At 40.8% G+C, this 27,667-nt stretch overlaps 3 protein-coding genes across 3 annotated transcripts; all 3 read left to right on the top strand.

Moving 5' to 3' along the window:
- On the top strand, positions 1–6,017 carry gpat4 (glycerol-3-phosphate acyltransferase 4; the record flags this gene model as incomplete). The annotated part of the gene is made up of 12 exons (XM_080046617.1): positions 1–171; positions 2,293–2,362; positions 2,481–2,778; positions 2,889–2,963; positions 3,157–3,246; positions 3,474–3,567; positions 3,665–3,780; positions 4,537–4,592; positions 4,676–4,761; positions 4,971–5,099; positions 5,224–5,303; positions 5,840–6,017. The coding sequence occupies 12 exons, from the start codon at positions 1–3 to the stop codon at positions 6,015–6,017; spliced, it is 1,443 nt and encodes a 480-aa protein (XP_079902743.1).
- A 1,774-nt stretch (positions 6,018–7,791) lies between these two features.
- LOC307265329 (uncharacterized protein) lies at positions 7,792–21,292 on the top strand. The gene is made up of 6 exons (XM_080047025.1): positions 7,792–8,242; positions 14,630–15,054; positions 15,526–17,413; positions 18,834–19,652; positions 20,078–20,189; positions 20,418–21,292. The coding sequence occupies exons 1-6, from the start codon at positions 7,845–7,847 to the stop codon at positions 20,622–20,624; spliced, it is 3,849 nt and encodes a 1,282-aa protein (XP_079903151.1). The 5' UTR covers positions 7,792–7,844; the 3' UTR covers positions 20,625–21,292.
- A 969-nt stretch (positions 21,293–22,261) lies between these two features.
- Positions 22,262–27,241, top strand: brf2 (BRF2 general transcription factor IIIB subunit). Its single transcript, XM_080047033.1, has 4 exons — positions 22,262–22,471; positions 23,714–23,773; positions 23,891–24,212; positions 24,723–27,241. Exons 1-4 carry the CDS (start codon positions 22,321–22,323, stop codon positions 25,489–25,491), a joined length of 1,302 nt encoding a protein of 433 aa, XP_079903159.1. The 5' UTR covers positions 22,262–22,320; the 3' UTR covers positions 25,492–27,241.
- The last annotated feature ends 426 nt before the right edge of the window (positions 27,242–27,667 follow it).

Raw genomic sequence — 27,667 nt, forward strand, 5'->3', positions numbered from 1 at the left:
ATGACTTGGTTCACATCATTCCCTGGTGATAACATGCTGTGCAGGTGGCTTGGCATCTCCATCACTGTGTGGTTTACTCTTCTGTTCGTCTTCATAATTGTGCCGGCTGTGCTTGGAGTCTCGCTAGGTTTCCGCAGGCCCTACATGAGGACACTTCTCAAGATCTTTGAGGTGGGTTTGGTGCCTTGTGCATAATATTATTAGAATGGCACAAAAGTCCTTTATAATAATGTTTTTTTGAACCAGGGGTTTGGTGATTTATTTATTTTTAAACACATTGATACCTCTAAACTGTTGTAAGTTTTGCACAATATTTTTCTATATTTTTAATCTCTTAAGAAAAAAATATATAGCCTATATTCCCTGTCGGATTCATGCTCCCAGCTTGGAGCGACTGTTGGAAGCACAGAACCTGTTGCTGCTTCCTTTTCCTCAGGGACTTTGGTTTTGGAAATGAGCCCTGAGAGATCAAGCTTTTAGCCTTGGGACTACTGTCTAATGTGGTGTAGATACTGTATGGAATTGACACTCTTGGGACAAAATCCATTTACTGGCATACAATATTTTTTAAGATGAGATACTACATTTACAGTGTAGAGTGGTTCGATTCACACTACTTCTGCTACACTGAGGGTAGTTGTTAGCCTGGCACCGCCCGCCTTCATACTTCCGCTCAATTTTCATTTCCCTTCAGTAGTCAGTCTGGGTGTGCGTGGTATATTAGTGGGTTTTCTCCAGACAGATTTATTTTTTTAAAGAATTTTTTTTGGTATTTTCAAGCTTTATTAGATAGTACAGAGTTGAAATGGGGAGACAGAGAGAGAGGGGGGATGACCTGCAGTAAAGGTCCACGGATCGGATTTGAACCCACGACCACTGCAACGGAGGCCGGAGCCAATATGGTACGCACTCTATCCACTACGCCACCGGAGCGCCCCTCCAGACAGATTTCTGCTGGTCCAATCAGCGAACAAAAGGAGTGGCTCAGAAGCCGGCGCATGACATACGTCACGACCAAACGTTATGTGATTGGTTGGCAGATCCAGAGTGGCACTGGGCAGACCCAATAGTTTTAAACTCCAACAGACACCCACCTTCAAGAGAGTTAACGTTTGTCAATTGAGCGATTTAGACCTTCTGAACAAATTAAATTAAGTACAATGGTATTTTAGGACCAGGCTAGGTAATTATAGTCACGATTGTACTTTTGAATGGGATTGCAATTCCCCAATTACCTTAAGGTTGTAGTACAGTTGAAGGCAGCCATTGTAAGGCAGTTGACTCTGGATAAGACCTGTTTGAGCCCCTGAATCTGCTCAATCCGAAGTGGCTGTTAATCAAGACTATGTTTTCTGCTGGGGGTGCAGGTTCTCATGTTCCATCATAAGATACAGAGTGCATTCATCTCCAAAGGGAAATAAAGCTTCCTGTGTGAAGGGGAGTGCCTGTCATTTTTACTCTGATGTACATTATTGTTGTTATGGGAGCCTCGCAAAAAGCATCTATACGTCGGATGCAGCACATAGAGCTTAGAGTCCACGCTTTCCCACTGTAGATGTGTTCGACAACAGACCAATATGAAGCTAGTATTCCATATGGCATTGCTATTTACACTGTACCATCCAAGTGGTTCTGCAGTTTTAATTTAGCTCTGGGTACCTCCTTTGAGGATTAGGTGTGTGAAGCTTTGTGTCTCGCAGGGCTATCTTTAGTGGCCTCTTTACACAACAGAATCAAGCCCTGACACACCCTCCGTAGTGTGGTAATTCATCTTGGCTTCATGAAGCAGCTCTGGGAGTATTCAGTGGCATAGGAGTGTGTGTACGTATGTAATGCACAATAGTGAATAGTTTGTAGCCCATGGGTTGCATATATAAACTATATATAAAAGACCTGACCCATCAATTAATATGGTGACTTATTTGTGCGTGAGTAAGTCAGACAGAAATTAGATAAGTGTGAAACTAAAATATTAATAGTGGTAAATGTTTCAGCAATTTCTCAGCATTTCTCAGAGTTGTAATCTCGGGGATCATGTCGTTGCCTAGTTTTATCACTCTGATCATATCGCAGTCAATGCAGCCTGTATTCTCTCACCTTGAATCCTGGAGTCCCGCAGGGCTTATTGCTGCTTACCCAACATCATAGTTGCTAGTCAGCAGTATTGTATCAAATTAAGTCTGTAGTTCTCTCTTTCACATTGCTCTGTATCAATAATTACAAACAAACCAAGAAAATACATGTATTATGTTTTCTCATCTGGCTTTCTTAATGTGTTTTCTCTTAAATTAGTGGGCCACCTCATGTATGGAGATGGGAGCAAAGGAAAAGAATCAGCAACTCTATAAACCATACAGCGATGGTCAGCTATTAATATTTCAACATTTCTCAGCCATAAATGCTCACTGTACCTGTTACTGTTTTTTTGTTTTACGATTGACTCGCATGCACATATTTTCCTTCATTTATTACCATTGTAGGAATCATAGCCAAAGAACCACCGTCGTCTTTGCAGCAGGAGTTCCAGGAGCTGCGGGGCTCTGCCAGCTGTGCGCGCTCAGAGCCGGAGTTTGAGATGGCGGACATGTTGTACTTCTGCCGGAGAGGCGTGGAGAGCATTGTGGACGACGAGGTTACCAAGCGCTTCTCTGGCCAGGAGCTGGAGAGCTGGAACCTGCTGACTCGAAGCAACTACAACTTCAGACACATCAGTCTGAGAGTCACTGTGCTGTGGGGCCTGGGAGTCCTCGTCCGCTACGGCTTCCTGCTGCCTCTCAGGTCAGAGCAGCACACAGGGCACGTTATGTTCTGTAGGCAGGAAGAATCATCTCATTACACAAAAGCTGAGAAAGGTTTAACTTTGATGTTCTTTTTTTTTCCTTCTGCAGGGTTACTCTGGCATTCACTGGCATTAGTCTACTTCTAGTCCTGACTACTATGATTGGCTTTTTACCAAATAGAGAGTAAGTTTCCCTCCCACTCTCAGTTCATGTATGCATGAAAGGGTGGAAGATGGTCAAAAGATGAAATAGGCATTCAGAGTTTAGAAGAACTTTTGCTCCTTTTAAAGATGTGGTGGTTGTGTGACAGACTTTGAAGTGTGCATCCTTAGGGGGACTGGAGTAATTGCTGTGGCATTGTGCTGTATGTCTCCAGGTTAAGGTTCTTCCTGAGTGGGAAGATTCATATGATGTGTTACCGCATCTGTGACAGAGCTCTCACAGCAATCGTCACCTATCATAACAGGTACAACATATTTAATATTTAAGCAACAATATATCAAAATATAATCACATTTATTGACTATATTATAATGACCAGAACAGCGATATTCAAAAGTAAGCCTGTTTCATAAGCCTGCTTGTAAATATCTCCATTTCAAAGAATATAATGGCAAGTTTTGACTGTATGTTTGTTAGCCCGTCACCAACCTGTATGTGTGTGTGTGTGTGTGTGTGTGTCTTAATTTTCAGGGAGAACAAACCAAAGAATGGCGGTATCTGTGTGGCCAATCACACAACACCCATTGATATCATCATCTTGGCCAATGATGGCTCCTACTCTATGGTAGACGAGTTTCTGTGTCTCTGTGTGTGCTTTTACAGTATTACAGATGAGTTGCATTGTTGTTGTTTTTTAAACTCAACTCAAACTCGTCTCTTAGGTAGGTCAGGCGCAAGGAGGGATGATGGGAATGATCCAGCGAGCCATGGTCAAATCTTCTCCACATATCTGGTTTGATCGATCAGAAGTCAAAGACAGACACCTAGTGGCCAAACGGTAACACTGCATTTTCTCAGTGTTGGCATCTCTTCAACTCCAGTTGCACTATAGTTAGTAACACCACATCTGTGCAACCAATTATCATTAACGATGTGCAGCTCAATGTTTGTTAAATTATAATGCATAATACATTTTGTTAACCCCTGTAGATGTCTGTATACATCTTATTGTGAGTATGGAGTCGCAAAACCTGGTGCACAAGTTTATACAGTCAAGTATTCTGGAGAATTCCAAGTTGTCAAAATCTCTTTGTGTCACAATCAGTGAATATCTCCTCACAATCTGATACCTGTCCATACTGTGTGTGTGCTGATAAAGAATCCAGTGTTAATACGTAGGCTCTGTAAACGGATGTTGCTAGCTACGGTGGGCCCCTTTGTTAACATATCAGTTTACAAAGCCTCAGCTGTGTATTATCACCAGATTTTTAAAAATCTAGTTGACTTCAGTTTTGCACACTCGATAAAGAAATAACTAATAGAACTTATAACTAACAAATAACTTGAAAGTGAGCATAGTTATGACATAATGCAAACCTGAAATAACCTGAATCATTTTGTGGATAGAACTTAGTTTGTATGAATATTAACAGCATTGAGCTTACAGGTATAGGCAGAATAGACACTACATTTTCTTTAATCTTGACATGGATCATGGAGTATCAGTTCATATTGGCATTGAGTCATTCAGCTTCAACTCCAGAAGTGAGTCGAAGCGCAAGGTTGTTTCATCTCTTCTGCTTTTTTGTTTCAGGCTTGGCGATCATGTTGCCGACAAGACCAAACAGCCCATCCTGATCTTCCCTGAGGGTGTGTATCACAATATGATTCCCCTCCAGAGGCCCCATAGAGTTTGTTGCTTAGTGTTGAGCATCACACTGTGTCTTCTTCAGGTACCTGCATCAACAACACATCAGTGATGATGTTCAAAAAGGGCTGCTTTGAAATTGACTGCACCATTTATCCAGTGGCCATTAAGGTAGGGACTTTTTTTTGTTGCCTTTTTTAGAAAATAATAGAATAGAATATACTTTATTGCCATTGCACAGGAGATACAACAACATTTTCTATGCTGGGCCTTTAAAAAAACTTGCACACTCGCACACAAACACATTCATAACATTTTCTCTTTTCTGTTCATTTCATGCTCTTACCTACACTTGATACCACTTTACTTCTATCTTCAAGTATGATCCTAGGTTTGGGGATGCTTTCTGGAACAGCAGTAAGTATGGCCTGATGAATTATCTGCTGAGGATGATGAGCAGCTGGGCCATTGTCTGCAGCGTTTGGTACCTGCCACCAATGAAACGAGAGGTGAGACCCTTTGTCTCAACCTTACAATGAAATATTTGGCGACGAAAGACAAAAGTTCCAGACTATATACCTGGGTATATTTTCCACCTTTTCTTTGCCTGACTATTTTATTGTCCTTGTGTAGGAAGGGGAGGATGCGGTGCAGTTTGCAAACAGAGTGAAAGCAGCCATAGCTGCACAAGGAGGATTAGTGGATCTCATCTGGTGAGTTTTGGCCAAGTTTCCATCAAAATGTAGGGCATATTTTATCTGCATTGTAATTCTCAGATCAGTATATTCTTCTATACCATTGCAGAAGAATAACTTAACAGGGAAATGCCGTAATTAGGAGTGCAGGTCAAAACAAACATAGAAGCATGTGGCATTTATTAATTGGATGTTTTGATATGAGAAAGTTTACAGTGTCCCCTTTTTTGTCCACAAAATGATTGTGCCCGTTCAGCAATGAAGCAATATTTAAGTTTTTTATTTTATTTTTTCAATTTTGTGTGTAAATTGAAAATGTGCATAAAGTCAGCTCGATGTGAATACACTTAAAGTCATGATATAGGTTATGATATCAGTAAAATTGAATTTGTTTACGTTTGTTCGAAAGAGAGATTGTAACTGGCAAACAATGATTCATTTTATCTTTGGTAGAACCTGTGAAGTGTTAGACCCAGACATTATTCCCTTAAGTTTTTGTTGGAAGAAGCATCTAAAGACACTGTGTAAACACTGCTTTACCTGTGCATTCTCAGGGATGGAGGGCTGAAACGAGAGAAAGTGAAAGCCACTTTTAAAGAAGAGCAGCAGAAACTCTACAGTAAAGTTCTTGTAGGTGAGCAAGAACAAGGGGACCGTCGTCACGACGAACATTCAGAAGATGAAAATCCAGAGGTGGATAGAAACAATCAAGATTCAACAGAACGGCATTGAAAATACATTGTTAATGTATGACAGTATTTTTAAATTTATTGTACAAGCCGTATACTGTAACTACAGACTTACATCGTGTGCAGTGAGTGACATATCACATCTTATAAGTGAAATATAAGTACAAATGTATTTATTTTACTCGAACAGACAATAATTGCATGTTTTTTCATTGTAAAATCTTTGATTATTTATCTATTTATTATTTGTATGATGTGAAATTAAGAGAATCGTTACAGTAAAACATTTTTAAAATTAGACACTTTTTTTCATATACCTAAGTCTTTTTATTGTCACTTTGATTAAATAAATAAAAAAGATTTGAACAGGTGCAAAGCCATTTAAAAACAAGCTTCACCTTTTTGAAGTGCCTTGTACTACAGTGGTTAAAGCAGTCAGACACTTTGGCAAAGACAACACGTGTGCGTCACTTTCCTAATTGGCTCAAAGCTCTGTTTGTGTCTTCAACTTTAATCTCTGACGGACATCGGGAAGCAGAAAAAGTGAGATCATAAGTTGTCAGGCCTGACTCACAATGTAAGCCATTCGTATTTAGGTTTTAAATGGTTTGACTCAGGTGTTTAAGTCTTTGGAGGATTTGATACAAAGGATCTTAAATAATGATCATGCTATTTCCTCTACTAACAGCAGGAGGCAGTGTTCATACATGAGCCAGCATGCATATTGTGACATGAGAACATTTTTCTCAACAATAAACATACAAATCAATATGCAGATTGATTATACATTGAATATATAAATACTAATGTCCATATCCACCTAATCCTAGTCAGACTCTAGGGAATAAAAGGTTTTTCCCCCAGCATGATATGAGGAGAATGCAGTGAATCAACTCTAGAAAGGTTGGCAGTCCATGATGGGCTAAGAACAGACAAAACACATTCAAGATATTTTTTTAACCATTTAAGTCAGTGTGATTTGAAGGTTGGGGGGAAAAGGAAATCCATGCAGGCACTGGCACTTCAGCCTGATTCAAACTGGAGCAGCTTTGAAACTGAATCCCTGACAGGCTTGTCCGGTATCCTGTCCTCCCGCCAGTGGTCGCTTGTTTTCAGACCTAGATCAGAAAGACGTTAAGGTAAAGCTAGTTCAAACAGTGACTGTAAATACTCAAAATATGCTTAAATATGTGTTAAAACGACTTGTCAACCAAGGGACTATAATGATTAAAATGTCAACTTAAGTACACACATCAATCAATCCGTCATTGTCGTCTCTATTTGAATGCAGCCGATGTGGGATGGTGATGATGATGCATTCTGACAGGTGTCAGACAGGATCTGGTGTGGCCTATTGACTGAAGTAAGGGACCATTGTGGTGTTAATGGAACAAGCACGACACGCACCCTGCGTTACAATACCCATACTTCCCTACTGTTTAGTATGCCAGAAAAATATTTAGGATGTCCCAATACATGCACGTCAATTGTAGTATGCTGAAAATACATAAATGCCCCACTAACTCCAATAGCATGTTGGAGTATTCGTCTTTATTCTTGATATTTCTCGACAGAATAAAAAAAAAACTTCCTTATCTGATTTTATTTTCTCTCCTGATGCCCTAAAACTCTGTAGGCCTACTTTAGTGTAGTAAAAAGAAAGAGAATGCGATTTGGAATGCAGGGCCAGTCAGGTATTCTTATGAAAGCCATGTAATCTGGGGGAGTGTCTTGCCTTAACCGATGCCCCCTATCAGTGTAGACACGCCCAGTCAGCTGTTTCCTCAAGTTGCACTGAGCTCACGGGGAAACTTTTCTTTGCTTATTCTGGCCAGTGGTGAACCTATAAGCCGCTGCATTTTGTTTCTGTATGTCATTTCTGCGCGGTGTTATTCCAACAAGTGGTGTCTACAACAGCATGTCCCTGATGGCGGATCAGCAGTGGTGTCCCACGAGCGTCCAGGTAACGGTGCACCAGGCCCGAGGCCTCCGGGTGAAGGGCAAGAGCGGCACGAACGATGCGTACGCCGTCATGCAGGTGGGCAAGGAGAAGTTCCAGACCTCGGTGGCGGAGAAGAGCGTGGCCCCGGTGTGGAAGGAGGAAGCAGCCTTCGACCTGCCGCCGCTGCTGCATCAGGGAGGCACGGAGCGCGGCACGCTTCATGTCCACGTCTTGCACAGGGCCCTGGTGGGACCAGACAAACCGCTGGGACAGGCTGTCATCAATCTGCTGCTGCTCAGTGAGGACAAAACACGCAACAAAACAGAGTAAGCTCACACAGCAGGGAGTAAGAGGCTCGTTATTTGAAAAAATATGTGAAAAAAAATCACGATTTATTTGATTGTGTCTGTTCCCAAAGTAAAGAAATGTCTTGCCAACATGTCAACAGTCCTGAACCCAAACATATTTAGTTGATTTAGACAGTTTTTGCTTAACAAATGAATTATTTTGTTCAAATGGTTGCAGAATTGATTAATATCAATCAACTATTCAGTTTAAGAATAATTACCTTTAACAAACAAGAACTCCAACTGAATGAGAGACATTATTGAGCGTGTCTACTTATGGAATAGCTCCAAAGAAAACCTTTTCATGATATAGCCTTAAAATATGTTTATTCTATTGCCTCACCCACATGAGGAATCAAGGCTTCTCCACATCAACCACCTCTAAAAGACTTCTGGGCTCCACCATGGCCTTATCATACAAGCCTGTTTGTTATATGAAATTAAGTTTTTGGGCAGATGTTGCTGTCAGCTTTTAGCTGCATATTAAATGAGGAAATCATGAGGTGCAAAGAACATTGGGAAACTTTGATTTTCATCCATGCCACAGGAGAATGGCTTCTGGTTGCTGGTTGTGTGAGTCATGCTGCAGCTTTGTGTTCTGGTCTTGCAGGACAAAACTTCATAATCCCTATCAAATCCCTAATAATTAAAACTGTGTTTTCTTTATTATGAATAATTATGCAGCGTCTGTGAAAACTGTGGATTAGTGTTACCATTTGAATATATTTCCTTAATTTGTGCATTTGTAAAGGGAGTATGATTTCCCTCTGTGATATTTGCTTCGTGTGTGTGTGTGTGTGTGTGTGTGTGTGTGTGTGTGTGTGTGTGTGTGTGTGTGTGTGTGTGTGTGTGTGTGTGTGTGTGTGTGTGTGTGTGTGTGTGTGTGTGTGTGTGTGTGTGTGTGTGTGTGTGTGTGTGTGTGTGTGTGTGTGTGTGTGTGTGTGTGTGTGTGTGTGTGTGTGTGTGTGTGTGTGTGTGTGTGTGTGTGTGTGTGTGTGTGTGATACATCACTGCACAAACCTGCCTTGGTGGGGTTGACTTATGAATGTTGCCCACTTGCTCCTGGCAGGTCGGCTTAAGGGGTTTGTCCCCTCAGCAGCAGCTTTCAGGGATGCCAATCAACATTACTCACTGATGCGAAAGACGTGGATCAAGGGACTCGTCTACTATTGAGAGAGTCCCCAATGGCCACCCTAAACTTCACCCTTCTACTATAAGCACATTGTGTACAGGCATTAAGATTTCCTTTAAATTCCCATTACACACCGAGCGCAGGTTAAGTGATTCAGAGGTTAATGATTGTCTTTATTGTTCAAAATATTCACACCCAACTCTCCTGAGTTTGTCTCATAATGGCAGTAATCAGGTTTGACAGGCCTTGCTGGCACAACTGTTTGTGCTCGATAATACCTGCTCCCTTTTTAAAGCAGAACATATGCCATTGTTTGGGTCAAAGAAATGGTTAAACTATTCAATCCAAGATGTCCTTTGTTAAAAATAGAAATGGAACAATGCGTAGTAGTAGTTCAGTGAGAACGAATATTGTTTTGATTCTAGGTAGGTACAGTAAGTCCACCATCGGTTGACCAGTATAATACAAAAGCAGCCTGTGTTGTCTGACACACACACACATCCTTCTTCTAACTTCTCTAGGGTGTTTGTTGTTATGTGGGTGTGTATGCCTTGGGTTATTGGATGAATAGTAATGTAAGCCATAGCAAGGCGCTGCACTTCATGTTTTGCTGATCACAAAACCATATAGATTTACTGTCTTTTAATGTCATGCAAACCTTTAGAAAAGGCAAGCAAGCAATTGACCCAACTAAAGGTTTTGTATTTCTGTCAAAGTGAAAAATCCATTGGATTCGAGAGCATGAAATTATTGCATAAATAATACATTTCAAAATAACCGTCCTGCCTTGATCTCTTTAGCTTGGTCACTGTTCAAGTCTTGCAGAATGTCAAGTGTTATTTCACCTGACTGTATGCTGCATGTTTATTTATGTGTGCTTTCTTAACCTGAAAGTGTGTGTGTGTGTATATATATATGATTGTAAAATCAGGAAACATTCCGTAGGCGGTGTTGAATAAATGCTCGGCTTGTTTTCTGTGGATTATGCTGCAGTCCTCTGGGAGCTTGCACCTTGCCTCCTAAATCCAGCTTTGGCCTCACATTCCTGACTGTTTTTATCAACGAAGAACAAACAGTGATGGCAGCAGCGACACAAGACCACTGTGCCTGCAACGCCCCCCCGCCCCCCTCTCCAAAGATAACTCAAATACTGTTTAGTTTACTAAATTCAGCTGAGCATTCAAACAAATGTTCTTACTTTTTAAAACAGAAGTTGTAAGAGAAGGCACCAGTGTTAGAACAGTCTTCACAATCATTTAGACAGCACAGGTGGAAATGAATAAGATTTATTTATTTACTGGTTCAAATATATATTTCTAAAATTCTCTTTCAAGACCTCTGAATTACTACTTTTGTTGTGTGAATCGCTAAAATGTAATTTTAAAGGTTGACTCAGCAACATATGCATTGAAAATGACAGACAAAAGTAATCCGACTCAATTATCACTTATGCCTGCATGACTAGAATGTGTGGTGGTATGTTTACCTGCAGAAAAATGTTGCATAGTCTGCCTTTTTAAAGTATGCAAATATATTAGTATTTGCCAGTCATAAAAAAGAGGAATTATACATGTATGTTCAAACTCTTGTTCACTTCAGACATTTTGACTTTCCTGTTAGGAGAAGCACAGGTTTGTTATTAACAACATTAACAATGGCTCTGTTGTATTCAGGTGTCCCAGTTATCCATGACAGTGAGCCAGCATGCACAATACCAAGACCCTGAAACCAAAGCAGCTAAATGGAGTTCAGCCATCATTCATGTCTACACCTGGGCTTTTAATACTCTGACATGTCAAAGTGTCTTCTGTGAAAAAGTGCATTCTTCTCTTACTTGAACACTGTCAACTACAAGGTCTTTATAACCTCCACATCAGTGATACTGCTGAAAAGCTGAATGACATTTATTATTTTCTAATCTGCTTCACTGTGAAAAAATAACACAAGGTTCCTCCAATGCGATAGGACTTTCTTGTCGGTTTCCTTTGCACAGGCTTTTATTTTGGCTCCTCTGACTGATACAAGAAGCTATGGATAGTTTTGGTCCTTGGACATTATCACTGTCACATTTTTTTTTCTGTCTTTTGTTTTTAACTCACTCAGCTCTTCTCCCACTCACACAGCTGTGCTCTGTGATAAGTGCCTGGCCCGGGCCACTCGGGGCATTGTCTTATCAGTTAGTTTACAAGGAAGGAAGGATGTGTGTGGGTTGAAGTAGAATACAGTTACAAAATGACGAGTCATGCGTTGTGCTCTTGTGGATGTGGCTGTACAGCAGAGCAGCACTATCCTTTTCACTCTTCAGCAACATTATCATCACTTCCATCCAGGTGTTGTTTAGTGAAAGCCACTTGTTATTCCTCCTCCTGCACACTTACTGCCCTGACAGGCTGACGCCCAAACACTTTTGCAACTTCCCTTCTGTTCAAACTGAAGTAGCTTAATTCTTCTTCTTTTTTTGTCATACCATGTGGGATGTATTTGTTAGGGACATTTCTGCATTAGATACATAGGTAGTTAAAAGGGTTAGGGTTGAGATAACACTTTACATTTCAGTAGGCTATACGACATGAAGTGTTGTTATAGGATTAATATAACTTAAAAGTAAATGTAATACATTTATTTTGTTTTAATTAACACTAGAGTACTAGTCTGTGAAAGGAGTTGCTCATTGTCATGAATCCAGAGAGTTACTGAGATTCCGCCGTCATTCTCAGTTCTACAAAGCTTAAAAATGTGAGTTTCAAAGGGTTATGGAGATTGCCCTGTCTGTACAGGTTTCCATATTTTATGAGCACTTAAAAATGGATTCAAGTGATTTAATGTCTCCTTTTGAAGTGAAGTGAGGGTGAAACATCATCTAAGCTTAATTTATGATATCATTTGAAAGCTCCAGAGAATAAGTCAAGCTTCAATTTTTTTCAAACCGAGATGCAAAGTCCAAAAAGTGAGAATAATCAATACGCTTTAAACAATGGCTTACTGGGTACTTGTAATGTGTCGCCCATAGTGATGAACCCACTCAGACACTTATTACCCGTCTCTGCTGTTCCCCCTCAACTCAACAGAGCTTTACAGCTTCCTTCTGCTCATTGTCCATAAATGTCACAGTTTTGCTGTCCAACCTATCCTCTACAGTCTTCCTTATTTTCAGAGACAGTGCACATGTTTTGACAAAGTTAGCAACTTGCTGGTGAACACGGTGGATTAATAAGCAGACATTTTGTGTGCAGGGGTGTTGGGAGACCAAAAACAGACCTAAAAGGAGACCTATTAGGCCATATTGGAGGGGAAGAGGATTTGTATAACAGCTCTATTTTGACAATGAAACCAACACTCAAAAGTAATATTTTTCCTAACTTTAAAACCCCCGAGAAAGAACTTGACATCAGCTACAGAGCACGTCTACATTTTGCATGATTTAATAAATGCATTATCTGTCTCTCAGCGTTTGTTTGAAGGGGCGAGAAGTCTTCTCAGTGAAATATTTATAATATCGAAGCCGTGTGTTTGCAAAATGCTGTGACTCATCAGCAGTAGGATGGTAGAGGAGCTGTGACAGCAGTATTACTCTCAACTATTTCGCAAATTCCAGGAAAAGGCCCTTCCCTTTTCTTAATTTTGTTTTTGCCACACATGTGAAGCATTCCTGGAGGGGGAGGAAGAGGAGGAGGAAGGTGAATTTCAAACATACCTTATTCGGCACTGTGGTATTTCAGTGGCATCTCAGGGAGAGGGGGAGAAATACTGTTCAAAAAACACGATTCATTCAGACAATCACTTTCTATCACATTTCTTTCACTTTTTTGGAAAATGGCTAAAAAGCATGTTAAGTGACTTTCATGTTCCACATTGCAAGAACAGACAAGTTATTATATAGCCACATGGAAATGTTATTTTGACCCCCCCCCCCCCACACACACACACACACACACACACACACACACACACCCATGCCCATGGCCCCTTCCTCGTTTCCTCATTTCCCCAGGAATCCAGATTTCAGTTGAAGTTGTTTGTTCAGTGGCAAGCTGACCTCAGATTTTTGCCCGATAGGCACTTTTTATGCTGACTGCTCCTTTTCGTTGTTCTGTTAAAAGTATTCCGTTTGTTCCTGGACCTTTTCTGTCACTACTGGACTGTGACGCAGGTGCAGAAGAAGTGCAGGGTTGAAAAAGCCTGGTCTCGGTGAACGTCCTTTGACTGTCATGGTTTGATATTGTCTAGCCATAACTAAAGGGGGTTAAGCAAAGCACAAGGACACCTGACTTTGCTAGAAAGATTCAAGGTTCATATGCACAACATTAACTGAAGCATTGGATAGCAATGACATTCTTAGTTCTCACATGTCTGTGGGGCACACACTTTCCAGAGTGTCTACTTTCTACTCTACTGGCCTGATCATGTGTTGTTGTTTTTTTTTACATGAGTTGATCATGTGAAACATTGTAGGAAAAAGGGACTAACAACATTCATGAGAAAATGATATAAAGTAGTACGCTGCTTGCATTTATCGATTTCCTGACATTACAGGCTGTTGCAGTCAGGACTGTATTACTATTTTAAGAAGAAACTTTCCTTCATGGTCAGTTGTGCATTGTGCTTAGATCCTCACAGACTTTCCGAAAACATGAAACCGCTGCTGAGTCACTCTCCATTTGCTTGGGGATGGATCATAGTTTCCACAAAGAACTTCATGACAACTAAACATCAATATTGCTTCAAATACTGTGTGTGTGTGTGTGTGTGTGACTCTCACTCTCACTGGTCAAGTTTGATATTTTTGTCTATTTTTCTTCCACAACATGTCTTATTTATTAGTATAAATAAAAGGTCTGTTTATTTTACTATACGTTGTCTGTTTGTTTCTGTATATTTATCCTATACAACCATCTTTAACAACCAATATCTCAACATTAGTTTTTTTCTATACTCTGAACAACAAATCTCAGTTTAGAAAGCACTTACTGTACATGAACTAATTTTCCATAATTATTCTGAGTACTTTTTCTGATATTACAGAAGTAGTTGCTTGTCGAAAATGCATTTCTAAGACCAGTAAATAGTATTTTTTTATTTCTAAAATGGAAAGAGTCTGCATCCTAAATCTGTTCTGAAAAAAAAACGTTGGACACTAATATGTTGTAAAGAAAAAAATTAAGAATGTAACTCTGATTTAACATGGCCTTTTTGGAAAATGTTGTAGTAATAAAACATCTTTCTCTCTTTAATAGATGGTTTAAGTTGCTGGACAAGGCGGGCAAAGCGGACAAGGACAGGGGCGAGGTGCTGGTGGACATCCAGTTCATGAGGAACAACATGACGGCCAGCATGTTCGACCTCTCTGCTGCCGGCAAATCCCGATCTCGTCTGGGCAAGTTCAAGGACAAGGTTCGCGGCAAGAAGAAGGAATCGGACACCATGTCCAACGTGGTGCCGTCCTTCACTCAGGTTCTGACCGACAGCGAGGAGGAAGACGGGGACGGCCAGATGGCTGCGGGCAAGGACGGGAAAAAGAAAAAAAATAAGATCAAGTCCTTGTTTTCTCCCAAGTCTAACCTGCAGAAGAACATGTCTCAGTCCATGTCTGTCCTGCCTGGGAAGAACTCCTCACTGAGCGGGAGTCAGTCGTCGGGTCTAAATATGGATTTCTCTGAAGGTGAAGGGGGGGGAGGGGGACAAATTATAATGACTCTTATCTGCCTTATTTCATGTATTTTCTTGTGTCATTTGAGTGTATGTGTTAAAGGTGCACTAGGCAGTTTCAGGGGAGGGGGATTTGCAGAGCCTGCAGTTAGTTTACAAAACATATGTTCTCTACATGTAAGTTCTGGTATTGAATAGTTCTCTCATCATAAATCAAAAATAAATAATTTTGAGGAACCTGGAACCAAACGTAAGACTGTCTGTGAACCAAACGGGGGGCCCTGCTGCTGTAAACAACAACAGTGAAACAGTAACTTTTCAGGTAGCTTTCTTGCTTCAAACAGTGTTCGGGGGATCCAATTGTCCCGTGAGGAAAGTTTTGTTTATTCAGTTGATGAGAATAAACCTTTAGAAAATGTTCACTCCTCTGACACACCCAAAGTTACATAGTGCACCGTTTTAACTTCCTGTGTCTTCTTCTCAGGTAAAAAGAAATTCAAGTTCAAGATACATAAACGCACAGGCAGCTCGGACAGCAAGGATTCCTCCTCCAGTCTCCAAAAACCAGGCAACCTGTGCATCAATGGCAGCCACGTGTACCGCGAGGAGCCCCCGCCCCGCACCGCACGCACCGGCTCAAACTTCAGCCTGGCCAGCTCGGGACACGGATCCATGGAAGACGTCCCTGAAAGCTCTCCTCCGTCCGTTGAGTCGTTAAGGGGAGTGAGGCAATATTCACCCTGGACAGAGGAGGAAGAGGATGCCGAAGTGGAAAACACAAAAGAGGAAGCGGCCGACCTTAGAAGGGAGCAAGAGGAAAGGTTTAAGGAGGAGGAGGAGCGGAGGAGAGAGGAGGAAGAGGAAGAGCTTCAGATGTTGGCTAAGGAGAAGAGGAGACAAGAGGAAGAAAGAAGGAATAAAGAAGAGAGGGATAAAAAGGAGGAAGAGGAGCGGAGAAAGGAGGAAGAGAAGAGGGCTTGGGAGGAAGAGGAAGAAGAGCGTGAAAGATTAGCAGAAGTAAAGAGGAGACTAGAGGAAGAACGAAAGATTGAAGATGAGAAATTTAGAAAGGAGGAAATTGAGAGGAGAAGGAAGGAGGAAATTGAGAGGAGAAGGAAGGAGGAAGAGGACGAGAGGAGAAGAGAGGAAGAGGAGAGGGCTAGGAAGGAGGAAGAAGAAGAAGAAGAAGAAGAGCGTGAAAGATTAGCAGAGGGAAAGAGGAGACTTGAGGAACAGGAAAGAATGAGAATCGAGGAGGAAGAAAACCGGCAAAGAAAAGAAGATGAGAGGATGAGGATGGAGGAGGAGGAGGAAAGGGCTCAGAAAGAAAGGATGAGGAGACGAGAGGAAGAGGAAAAGGAAGAATATGAGAAGTTGGTAGAGGAAAAGATTATACAAGAAGAACAAGAGAGGAGAAGAGTTGAGGAAGAGGAGATAATTAAAAATGAAGAGCAGGAAATGATTAGGGCGGAGGAACAAAGAAGGGCTGAAGAAGAGAAAGTTAGAATGGAGAGAATAAGGAAAGAGGAAGAGGACAGGGCTGAGGAAGAGCGGAGGACACGAGAGGAAGAGGAGACCGTGAAAAGACGAGAGGAAGAGCTCGAGGAACAGATGAAGCTAGAGGAAAAGAGAAGAAGGGATGAAGAGGAAAGGATTCAGAAGAAGGAGGAAGAGGAGAAGGCTAGGAGGGAAAAGGAGGAATATGAGAGACTGGTGGAGGAAAAGAGGAAGTTAGAGGAGGAGGAGGAGAAGAAACGAATTGAGGCAGAAGAGGAAGTCAGAAGGGAGGAGAGGATCAGGGTGGAGGAAGAGGAGAGGGTAAGGAGGGAACAAGAGCGTGATAAATTGGTGGAGGACAAGAGGAAGAGAGAAGCACAAGAAAGACTTGAGGAAGAAGAGAGGATGATGAAGGAGGAGACGAGACGAGAGGAAGAGGAGAAGGCTAGAAAGGAGAAGGAGGAATATGAGAGATTGGTAGAAGAGAAAATTAGACAGGAAGAACTGGAGAGGAGAAGAATTAAGGAAGAGGAGAGAATCAGCAAGGAAATGCAGGAAAGGATAAGGGTGGAGGAAGAGAGGAGGTGGAAGGTAAAAGAGGAGGAAGAGAGGGCTAGGAAGGAAAAGGAGAAAATGGAGCAACTAGCAGAGGAGAAGGCTGAAAAGGAGAGGAAAGAAGAAGAGAGGCTGGAGAGGGAGAGGATGCATGAGGAAGAACAGAAGAAGGAAAATAAAACCAATCACAAAACTGCTGAGATTAAATCAGCGGAGAGACAGAATGGAATAACTGTTAGTAATCCATTTGAAGAAGAAAACTTCTCAAACAATCCATTTGAGGAGGATCCAGACTCCAAAGTGTCAACTGATCAACAAGGGTAAGGTCATGCCATCTTACAAACACTGATCAGAATGGTAACCTACTTTTAATTCCAAAGCAATTGAAATCATAAAACCCTCATTGTATGAAAACCTGAAGTATCCCATGGTTTCAACAAAATACTAAGCTTTATCTCTCTAAACCCTTTTCAGCTGTGTCCTTATCAGTGCTCTATACCTGGGATTTTTTAAAATATGTATTTAACGGATTTCTACCATTTTCTAAAGACAGTTTTACAAATGTAACCTTGAACTTTTAATGTATTAAAAAAAACATGCCTACGTTTCTACAGCCATAGGTCAAACCGTAAGGCATAGTATGGATTTGAGGTGAATGGTAACATGAGCATGCTAACATGCTCCCTAGGACGAGGCCAAAATGCAGAGGTTTAGCGGGTGTAATGTTAACCAAAAAAAGAATAGAATCATAGAATAGATTTGGCAGCTTCATTCATTTAGGTCAAATCAAAATGATGTTCATGTAACATTTTGGAGGAATCAGGGATCACCAAAGTCATTAAGATACATCTGACAAACAATGCAATCGTTAGAGAATATTAATTCTCTGAAAAAGTAGCTCATGCCAAGCTATTTTAACGTCAGCCTAATTTGTACTGAAGATCATGCTGGTCGACACTTGGCTTTGCCCACATAGTCAAAGTCCACCTCACATAGTTGAAAGAAACCTGTATTAAATACACCTGTGGGAAGGTTTTGGCTGTTGCACTGTGTAATGGAGTATAGTTAACGTGCCTTAATTAGTCAGCAGTTATAACAGAGAAGGACCAGGAACAGAACGGCAAAGGACGAGGTGCAACTATATTTGAATGCATGATGAAAATGATACAATGTTATCGTAGGTGCTATCTGATGTAGTTTATCTTCTCTATTTCAGTCAGTGACAGCAGCAGTTCTCCTCAGCACTTCTCTTTTTAAATGCAACCTAGAGCTGACACCATTATGAAAATTGCATAGCTCTTCGCTTGTAATTGTGTGTTTCAAAGCTGGACACATTCTACTTCATTATAATAGGAGTTATATGAACAGGGAGGGAAACTGGCTTGGAACAATGGGCAATTACTCTGAGTGACGGTAACAGAAGATGGTCATTTCCCAGAGATCTTCGCCAGGATCTGCCTTGTGTTTTAAAATTGTTTGACCAATTAATTTACTTTAGGCAGCATTTTCTTTATTCCGTGTTCTTCTTTTGTTTGTTCAAAGTTGAACTTTTAAGTTAATGTTTTAATATTCTTTTCAACATCCTTGATAACTTGTTTTGAGATGATTTTTTCAAGGCCAGTGACGCACGTCTTTTATAGCTGAATTGATTTTCTTGCACCATTTAAGTATTTTGAAGACTAATTTGATTGAAATGCTCAAGTATGCTCTTATGTCATGCAGTTTGTGTCTCATTTCCAGGTGCCCCTCGTCTGTGTCATTGGTAGGAAGCATGACTGCCTCCGCTGATGAAAAAGATCTTATTAGTACTCAACGGGAGAAGAGACCGGCTCCTCAGCCTCCGGGAAGGAATCAAGCCGAGAGACAAAGTCAGGAGGAGCTTGAAGGATATACGCTACATGGGACGCAACTTAACCAGCAGAGCACAGACGAAGACGCCAACACAGCCGCCAGCGTTCTCCCACTGCGCTCAGTGCAATCGAACGCACCTCTGAGTAGGTCTCCCGCGGATGCAAAGAACACTTCGAGCTTGGTGCAAATCAGTTCCGCCCGGGAAACTACCAATGTATCCAAACACAGTAAACGTCCCGCACCGTCCAGACCTGGCACTGTGGAAGACGGGGGACAGCCTGAACCAAAAACGGAATGTGGCCCAGAGGTAAAACAAGAGCCAAATGTTTATGGTTTAAATCCATTTGAAGTAGACGATGATGAAATTGTGGTCACGACAACCTCTGGTAATACCGGTTCAATACAATGGCCTCCAGCCGTGTCAGACCAAGAAAACTCCTCTCAAACCAAAATCAAATCCTCAAAGGTGTCCCGCGCTCCCCTTGTTCCTGCAAAGAAAGAAGCCACATCAAGCACTTTGATCCACCAAAACACTGACGAAGTAGGCCTGGTTACAGATAACACAGGGGCACGGGACACCGAGTCAGGCACCTTACGACCGGTGCATGCCCAGGAGACTCCACTGCAAGTGTCCCAGCATGCAACAGTGCAGAGCGCTAGGGGGGAGGCAGGGAGAAAGAAGGAGGGACCTCCTACAACTTCACGCAGGTAAGACAGGCAACAGAATATTTCTGCCACTAATCCATCTCTTCATCTATTAAACATCACACACCACAGTCTCCAATAGCACTGACCCTTTTTATATAAGAAAAATCATCACACTGCATATTTCTAATGTAGAAGACTTCCATTGTTCATTCTCTTTTATCTTTTATCTTTCATCATGTGTAGTCTTTCATCTTTGCTTGTTATTATTAATTGTGTTGTGGATGTGGATCAATACAAACTTACTTTTTCATTTTGATTAGTGGTAACTAACTTGGTTGCTCTATGATCTTCATAGAAAAATTATAAATTGGCTAAAAATGGCTTTATACCCGAGTAATATAAACACACCAACATTTCTAGTTTTTTCAACGCCCATCCTGCCTATGCTTATGTCTTTCTACTTTTCTTAATTTTTGTCTTTGCAGGCTTCTACCAGTGAAACCCCTTAATCTTTCGAACCAGCAGTCTGTCTCAATCACATCAGGGGAAAAGGATAAATCTACAGGAATTCTTAGTGAAGTTCAGGACAAAACAAAGGTAAATATCTTCTTTTTGTTTAACAAAAAACTTTTCTTTTACTTTAATTTACTTTGGTTCCAGGGATTTGTATCTCTTTTATCACAATAAGTGAACCAAGGGGTGTTTCTGTATGCTAATGCTTGTTTCTCTGCATGGTTCATCAAATGACATCACTTGAAACTTGCAGTAAGTGTCATATTTGTGTTTTATACACACTTACATATTCTCCATGTTTTATGCACTCAGGTCAATGACAGGCAGCTGAAAGGGCCATACTCCCAGCTGACTCAGCAGGAACTCATCTCTCTGGTGCTTAAACAGGAAAAACAGCTTTCAGAGAAAGACAAAAAGATATCAGAGCTGGAGAAGTACATCGATGACCTGCTTGTGCGCGTCATAGAAGAGTCACCAAGTATCCTCATGTCCCTGAGCGCTCTAAAGAATGCAGTCTAGGTGGATTCACCCCGGACACTTGATTCCCACTCTACCTAATCGGTTCAGATCCAGTCATCTGATATATACAGTATGTTATGAAGGGTAACTGGAGGAAACGTTTAGGTTTACAAGATTTGAAATTTAGAGTTCAAGTTCAACATAATGGCAAATGAATAATGATGAAGATTGTATTATATTGTGAGAAAAAAAAAAAAAAAAAAAGATAATATTGTTGAGAATATCGCAGTTTCAACATCAACTGGGGGATCATATCGACTTGCAATCAAATATGAGTGTTGAAAAAAATATCTAAATGTTTCTTTAGTGATATGTGTCCACTTCGCTACCGTATGTACATGTGTAAAGTTTAAACAACCTCTTTTGTGTATTTGTTATGAATAGTCTTATGTTGAGTAGAATTTGCTCCAGAAATTAAATCACTGTTTAATGTTTTTTCTATGCTATTGCCTCCTGTCCATTGGAGATATATCCAGTATAAAGAGCCTTATTTTACAATCAAAACTATGCACTAGATGTAAAGATAAAGTGTCTTGCCTTTTGTACTGAATGTCAAAAGTTTACATGATTCTTTCACCCCCCCCCCCCACCCACCCCCCCAACAAAAATAAGCACTTTACTCAGCTTACACTATTAACATGATGTACAATGAATCACTGCACTGTCCTGAAGTTACTACAGTATGGTTTTTATAATCTTCAAAATAAAATAAATGTATTGTTACGAAGAAAAGCACATCTGTATGCCGCTTTCTGTAGTTTTTGTTCCTATCCATCAAATTCATACGTTTCCATAATCTTCCACACTCTTCTTTATAATCCTTAGGTTATAGTTTTGTTGTCGTGAGAATAGCTGAGAAATGCTATTTTTTCTCTTATTCATCCAGCTCTACCATTAAAGCGATACTGCAGTTGTGATGGGTCTTCCTAGAGAATTTTTTTTAATTTACAAGACAAAAAGGAAATACAAATATAACTTCCTTAAACCTGTGTAGAATTTTGGGTTTTTATCTCCTAGCAGATTTTGTAGAAAGTAATTATAATATCCATAAGTACGTTTAATTTAGTGCATAATAGCAGAACACATTTTTTTTTTATTATTTTTTTCCCTTAGAAAGGGTCTCATATATGTCCATATTTCTGCATATTTTGGACCAAGGCCTAGTGCCGCCATCTTGAAAGTGTCATAGTTGGAATGTCATCAGGTGCATTGTTTAAAATTTAGAATTGTTCTTGTCCTTGAAGGCCATTGTAGCTTCTGTTATTATTCGAAAGGGTTGGGGTTACCCAGGGAGTGTTGCATTCTAGAACTTTGTAGAACTTTCTTGATGTCATATTACACACTGCACCTTTAACAGAAATGTACAACATTTTCACCATATTTTGCAACCGTCTAAAATGAAGGCGGAACCAAAGTCTAGGTTCGACCCAGGGCATATTAATCATAGATAGTAAATAAAAGATATTGATGTGTTCTTGTTCTGTAGCTTATGGTGGGATGCAGCGGAACCATTGACATTCGGAACGTTGTATCCGCCCGGACACATTTTACATGCCCTCCGTCATACGTTCATTGGTCGTTTAACAGATGTTTACATTTACAATGCGGATGTCTACTCCGCGGGTATTTTACCGGTGTTCAGATTAAATTACCACTTGTTGTGTATTGTTGTCTGGCCCGCGTGTGCATTTAGAAGATGTCTGACGCGGTTTTGCGCTGTCCGGGCTGCGGGTCCTCAAACATTGTCGACGATACTTTTGGCTGTAACCCCCAGCTTGTGTGCGCGGACTGCGGCAACGTGTTGTCCGAGGGGGCGCTGACAAACGGTGACAACCCAGTAGGAACAGGTATGAGTTGTGATACTACTGCGAGTGTGTCCGTCTGAAAGACCTGCAGAAGAGTCGGTTCACTTTTTCTTTTGTTTTATTCACTATCGAACCTGATACATTAGGAGTCTGGTGGAAGTATCCTACATTATTAACCAATCCAGCAAACTTAAAAGTTTAAACTCTTTATCTATGTACCATCAACCTACCATGGGTAACAATAACTGAAGATAACTCGTCGTAGCCCGAGCAACACTGACGATTTGAGCCCGTACTGATTTCGATATGGGAGTGTTAATTAGGCTATCCTATAAGGACTCACAGTTACATTCCAGCTGTACCCTACACTATGCCCTCTATGTGTCATCCCTGTCTGCCTCTGTGCTGTGTTACTATCAAAAAAGGCAAATTGACCAAACATAACAATCTAAAAAATATATGTAAATAACCATTTCTGCCAATAATATTTATTTTTAACTTGAACACACAACAATCAAACCAATATTGATATAAAAACTCTTATGTTTGTTTTGTTATGCCTATTTTTGGCATTCATGTACAACAATATATTGCTACTTATTGGCCAGCATATACACATGCATATGTATCTAATATTAGCCAATTTTTCTCACTCTACTTGAGAGTGCTTAATCATGGAACAGTTTTAGCACTAGCTGCTTAGAGAATACCACAAAGTCTGTTGTTTATGACCTTGTGACTGAACAGGAGATTTTACCACCACACTTGAAACACCAGAACTACCTTTACTTCAGGATTGGCTTAATGAATTATCAGGAATAAGATTTTCTCTGTAAGACCAACATTGAGAACTTTAGGAACAGGTTCCCCTTGATTGCTTTTAATTTTTTCTTTAAAGATGTAATTTATTTCTGACGCATGGGATATGGTCTGACGCACAGAACTGCACTAACTGTGTGGATAAAAACACTGTTTCTGCAAAGACATAATGCCATTTATTTATTTTAATATTATTCATCTAATACGGCAACACAAGCACCATGACACATCCAATTCACCTTCACTTTATCAGGTGGGAGCAGACCAATATCTCACATCGTTATGTTTCTGTAGATGTTCCTTTGAGTGCAAAAGAATAAATTGTCTAGAGAAAGATAAACACGTGATAGGTGCATGAACTCGGCGCCTATCACTGCTGATCCCAAACACTTGACTCTTGCATCACCTTTACATAAATCCTTTAGATTTTTGTCTTTGCCTTGACCCTGTGTGTTTTCTTTACAGATGTCAGCTACAGCCGATCCGTAGCTGTGGCCAGAAAGCCGTGTCTTAACCTGGTAAAAGGTGAGGTGATCATCCCTCCAAGGCGAGCTTTTGTTCGTTAGAGATATTTTTATCATAGTTGCCCTTTCCTCTCCTATGCCCATACTAATTTTTATTATCTTTTTCATATCCGTACAGGTCTGCAGCGTTTGAAAGCCATGTGTCGGTTTCTAAGGGTCCACAAGGAGATCGAGGAGCTCTCACACGTCTACTACACGGACGCCTATCAACACGAAAGCTTCATCCAGGTGAGCCTCCAGAAGAAAGAAGTTCTTGCCGGTTGCTGTCTGCTCGTTAGCTGCAGACTACGCAATTGGCCCATCGCCATGACAACCATCAGCTGCCTGCTGGACGTCGACCCGATGACCGTCGGTGCCATTTATAAAGAGATGGTCAGGATCCTCCACATAGAGGCTCCGCTCGTCGGCATCACTGATGTCATAGAGGCCCACGCACAGGAGTAAGTGGAGACCGGTGGTGTGAATGTTTAAAAGTTTCCCCACAGTAACTTTATGTTGTAGAATTGCAACAATCTAAAAAAATAAATAATTCTTACCTACATCAGCCTCTATTGGCATCGCCCTCTGTGACATAGAATGGTCTTATTTAAAAGTAGATTAGTTAAACTAATGTTACGGCCTGTAGATCTTATGATGCAAGCCCAATTTAAATCACTGTCGTTTCTTAACAAAAAAGTGATTTAGCTTTGATGTCCAAATGTTCACAAGTGGACGCGGATTACTCCTTTTATGTTGGTTCAACCTTGATGCAAGCTTCAAACGCCGTCAAACGCAATCTCTTTGGTGTAATTAAAAGTTGTGTCTCTGGGCAGCTACCTGTCAAAATAGAAAAACAAGCAGTGCTCTGAAAGCATACATAAGACGTGCTTTATATTTCACATTACAGGCTTATTTGTGAAAAGATTAAAACACTATAATTACTGAGAATGTTTTCTTTTTCATTCTGTCAGGTACAAAATAAGTTCACTTGACGTTCCTGAAGAATTGGCAGAGAACTCCAAGGACTTGACCAAACGTGCCGTGGCCCTGGTGGAACTGGCAGCTGACGCCTGGATTGTGACTGGCCGCAGGCCCATCCCCATCATGATGGCGGCTATCTATTTAGCCTGGCAGTCCTTGAAACCCAGCAAGCACCGCCTGAACCTTTCTCTCGACAAATTCTGTCAGGTCGCCAAAGTGAATAAGCACAAGCCTGCTACGAAGAGAATAACTGAGATGAAGGGTGTGCTGTGTAAGCTGGGGAACGAGATTCCCTGGCTCAGTGAAGCGGTGACGCCAAGTAATGTTGTCCGGCAACTGGGGGATATTCTACAGTACAGGTTCGCCCTGCTAAGGAAGGCTATGAGGACCCACGAGACCGCCTCCCAAACCTCTGAGCTTGAAGCAGGGCCAACTCTAAATGCATTTGCTGCGGAACAATGTGAACTGAATGCTGAAAGGTCCAGCGATAGTGATGATAGGCCATGCACAGTGCCTGAGCTGCAGAGTGACAATAAGGACCAGCCAGGTCCAGAACCAAACTGGGGGAAGAGAGTGCTGTTTGCTCCACCGTGTGTGATTAAACCTAAGAAAAGGAGAATGGAGCGGCCTGAGCAACTGGAGGTTACCGGCTACGAGGAAATCTCCGACAGTGAAATCGATTCTTACATTCGCACTCCTCGGGAAGCTCGAGAGTTTGCACTGACACAGAATCTGTTGGCCGAGAGAGAGAAACTATAACCATCTACACTATATTGCTAAGTATCCGGTCACCTGCTTTGACTTGCATATGAATTTAAGTGACATCCCATTCTTAATCCATAGGGTTTAATTGGCCGTCGTTCCACCCTTTGCAGCTATAACAGCTTCAACTCTTCTGGGAAGGCTTTCCACAAGGTTTAGTGGTGTGTTTATTGGAATTTTTGATCATTCTTTAAGAAGCGCATTTGTGAGATCACACACTGATGTTGGACGAGAAGGCCTGGCTCTCTCTAATTCATCCCAAAGGTGTTCTATCGGGTTGAGGTCAGGACTATGTGCAGGCCACTCAAGTTCATCCACACCAAACTCCTGGACCTTGCTTTGTGGACTGGTGCATTGTCATGTTGGGTTAGGGTTAGGGTTAGTGTATCCTGAAGTGCTTTCCACTTAATAAATAATGTATTTATTTAGTGGAAAGCGCTTCAGGATACCAAGAGATTTTGGACAATTCCATGCTCCCAACTTTGTGGGAACAGTTTGGGGATGGCCCCTTCCTGTTCCAACATGACAATGCAAAAAGCAAGGTCCATAAAGACATGGATGACAAAGTTTGGTGTGGATGAACTTGAGTGGCCTGCACAGAGTCCTGACCTCAACCCGATAGAACACCTTTGGGATGAATCAGAGCGGAGACTTGAGAGCCAGGCCTCCTCGTCCAACATCAGTGTGTGACATCACAATTGCGCTTCTTGAAGAAATGTCAAAAAATCCCATAAACACACCCCTTAACCTTATGGAAAGCTTTCCCAGAAGAGTTGAAGCTGTTATAGCTGCAAAGGGTGGACCGACTTCATATTAAACCCTATGGATTAAGAATGGGATGTCATTTAAGTTCATATGCGAGTCAAGGCAGGTGACCGGATACTTTTGGCAATATAGTGTATGTATATAGAACAATATTTGCTACTTTTGTTACTGGTTCTGTTAATAAAAGCTGATTTATCTTAGCTTTAAATGCCATTTCTATTGTAGGCCCATTCCTATAAAGATGCAGGTATTTTAATTACCATTAAATATTTTTGATTAAAGCTGCTGCAACGTCTTTATGTATTTTTTTCCAATAACAGATTGTACTGTATGTCTGTTTATTGTATTGGTCGTTATACCTGCTTTACCTGTAAATAAAGTCATGTCAAAGTTGTTCGAAAAAAAATAGTTATAGAACCACCCCATGATGTTGAATCCGAAAAATGCAATTTCGACAAAATGAAATGCTTTTCGGTAAAGGAAATGTCTTAAATAAAATCATCCACAGCCCATCTGAGCAAGCTGATTTGAAAGGACTTTGCTTTGTCAGGGACATTTTATTGTGTTGCACATTAAGACCAACTTTGCAAATATGTCAATTTTCACAGGACATTTTGTCAGGTACTAGTAAAGAAAAGCACAGGTGTAAGTAATAAGATGAATGATGGCTAGATTCCTTTTTAGCGGCTTCAGTTTCCTGCTATTGTTAGTGCAGGTTCATTCACACTGCCATGACTTCCTGAGACCCTTGAATAGAAATGATTCCATAGCTCATTTGTTTCATTTGTTCAATTATGTGAAATTCTGCATCAAATCTTTCACACGTTTGTACATGTTCAGCGTTCATGGAGAGTTATACTGGACACTTTTGTTGAATTACTTTCTTTTCCCAGAGTTTCATGAGACTTGATTAAACATATTCCCTCTGTTTTATTTACTTACAGTAGTTTCATATCTTTTCAATTTCTTTATTTATTTTTCATTATTGTTGTCTTTAAAGGTTGACTATGCAACATTTTCATTAAAAAGGAAATTATAGTCACACTAAAGTAATCCGACTCAATTATCACTTCTGCCTCACTAGAATGTGTGGTGGTGGTGTGTTTCAATTCAACTTCTGTATGTATTTAACACAAGCAATACAACATGCTGCTGATCCAGCATTATGGCTCAAGGAAAAACACTAAGAAACACACAATGTCACTTTTGATTCAGAAATTCAAATGCAATTAAACAGAAAATGTGCTAAGCGGCTTTACAGTATTCCACAAGGTGAATAACTGTAGAATCAACATAAGTTGACTGCAGGATATGCACAGTACGTCATTGCTGGCTGGCAGCGAGCATGCTGAAGCAATCGAGGAGATCCATAAATTCCCTCATTGTTGCCTAATTAGGTTTATTTCAT

Source organism: Ammodytes marinus (assembly GCF_949987685.1).
Source record: "Ammodytes marinus genome assembly, chromosome: 18".
NCBI lineage: Eukaryota > Metazoa > Chordata > Actinopteri > Uranoscopiformes > Ammodytidae > Ammodytes > Ammodytes marinus.

Excerpts from the sequence above, each read along its gene's own strand:
- LOC307265329 (XM_080047025.1), top strand. The coding sequence starts at position 7,845 with ATGTCATTTCTGCGCGGTGTTATTCCAACAAGTGGTGTCTACAACAGC. Across the intron at positions 15,055-15,525 it reads AAATATGGATTTCTCTGAAG|GTAAAAAGAAATTCAAGTTC; the intron begins GTGAAGGGGGGG and ends TCTTCTTCTCAG. Across the intron at positions 20,190-20,417 it reads AAGTTCAGGACAAAACAAAG|GTCAATGACAGGCAGCTGAA; the intron begins GTAAATATCTTC and ends TTATGCACTCAG.
- brf2 (XM_080047033.1), top strand. The coding sequence starts at position 22,321 with ATGTCTGACGCGGTTTTGCGCTGTCCGGGCTGCGGGTCCTCAAACATT. Across the intron at positions 22,472-23,713 it reads TGACAACCCAGTAGGAACAG|ATGTCAGCTACAGCCGATCC; the intron begins GTATGAGTTGTG and ends TTTTCTTTACAG. Across the intron at positions 23,774-23,890 it reads GTGTCTTAACCTGGTAAAAG|GTCTGCAGCGTTTGAAAGCC; the intron begins GTGAGGTGATCA and ends ATATCCGTACAG.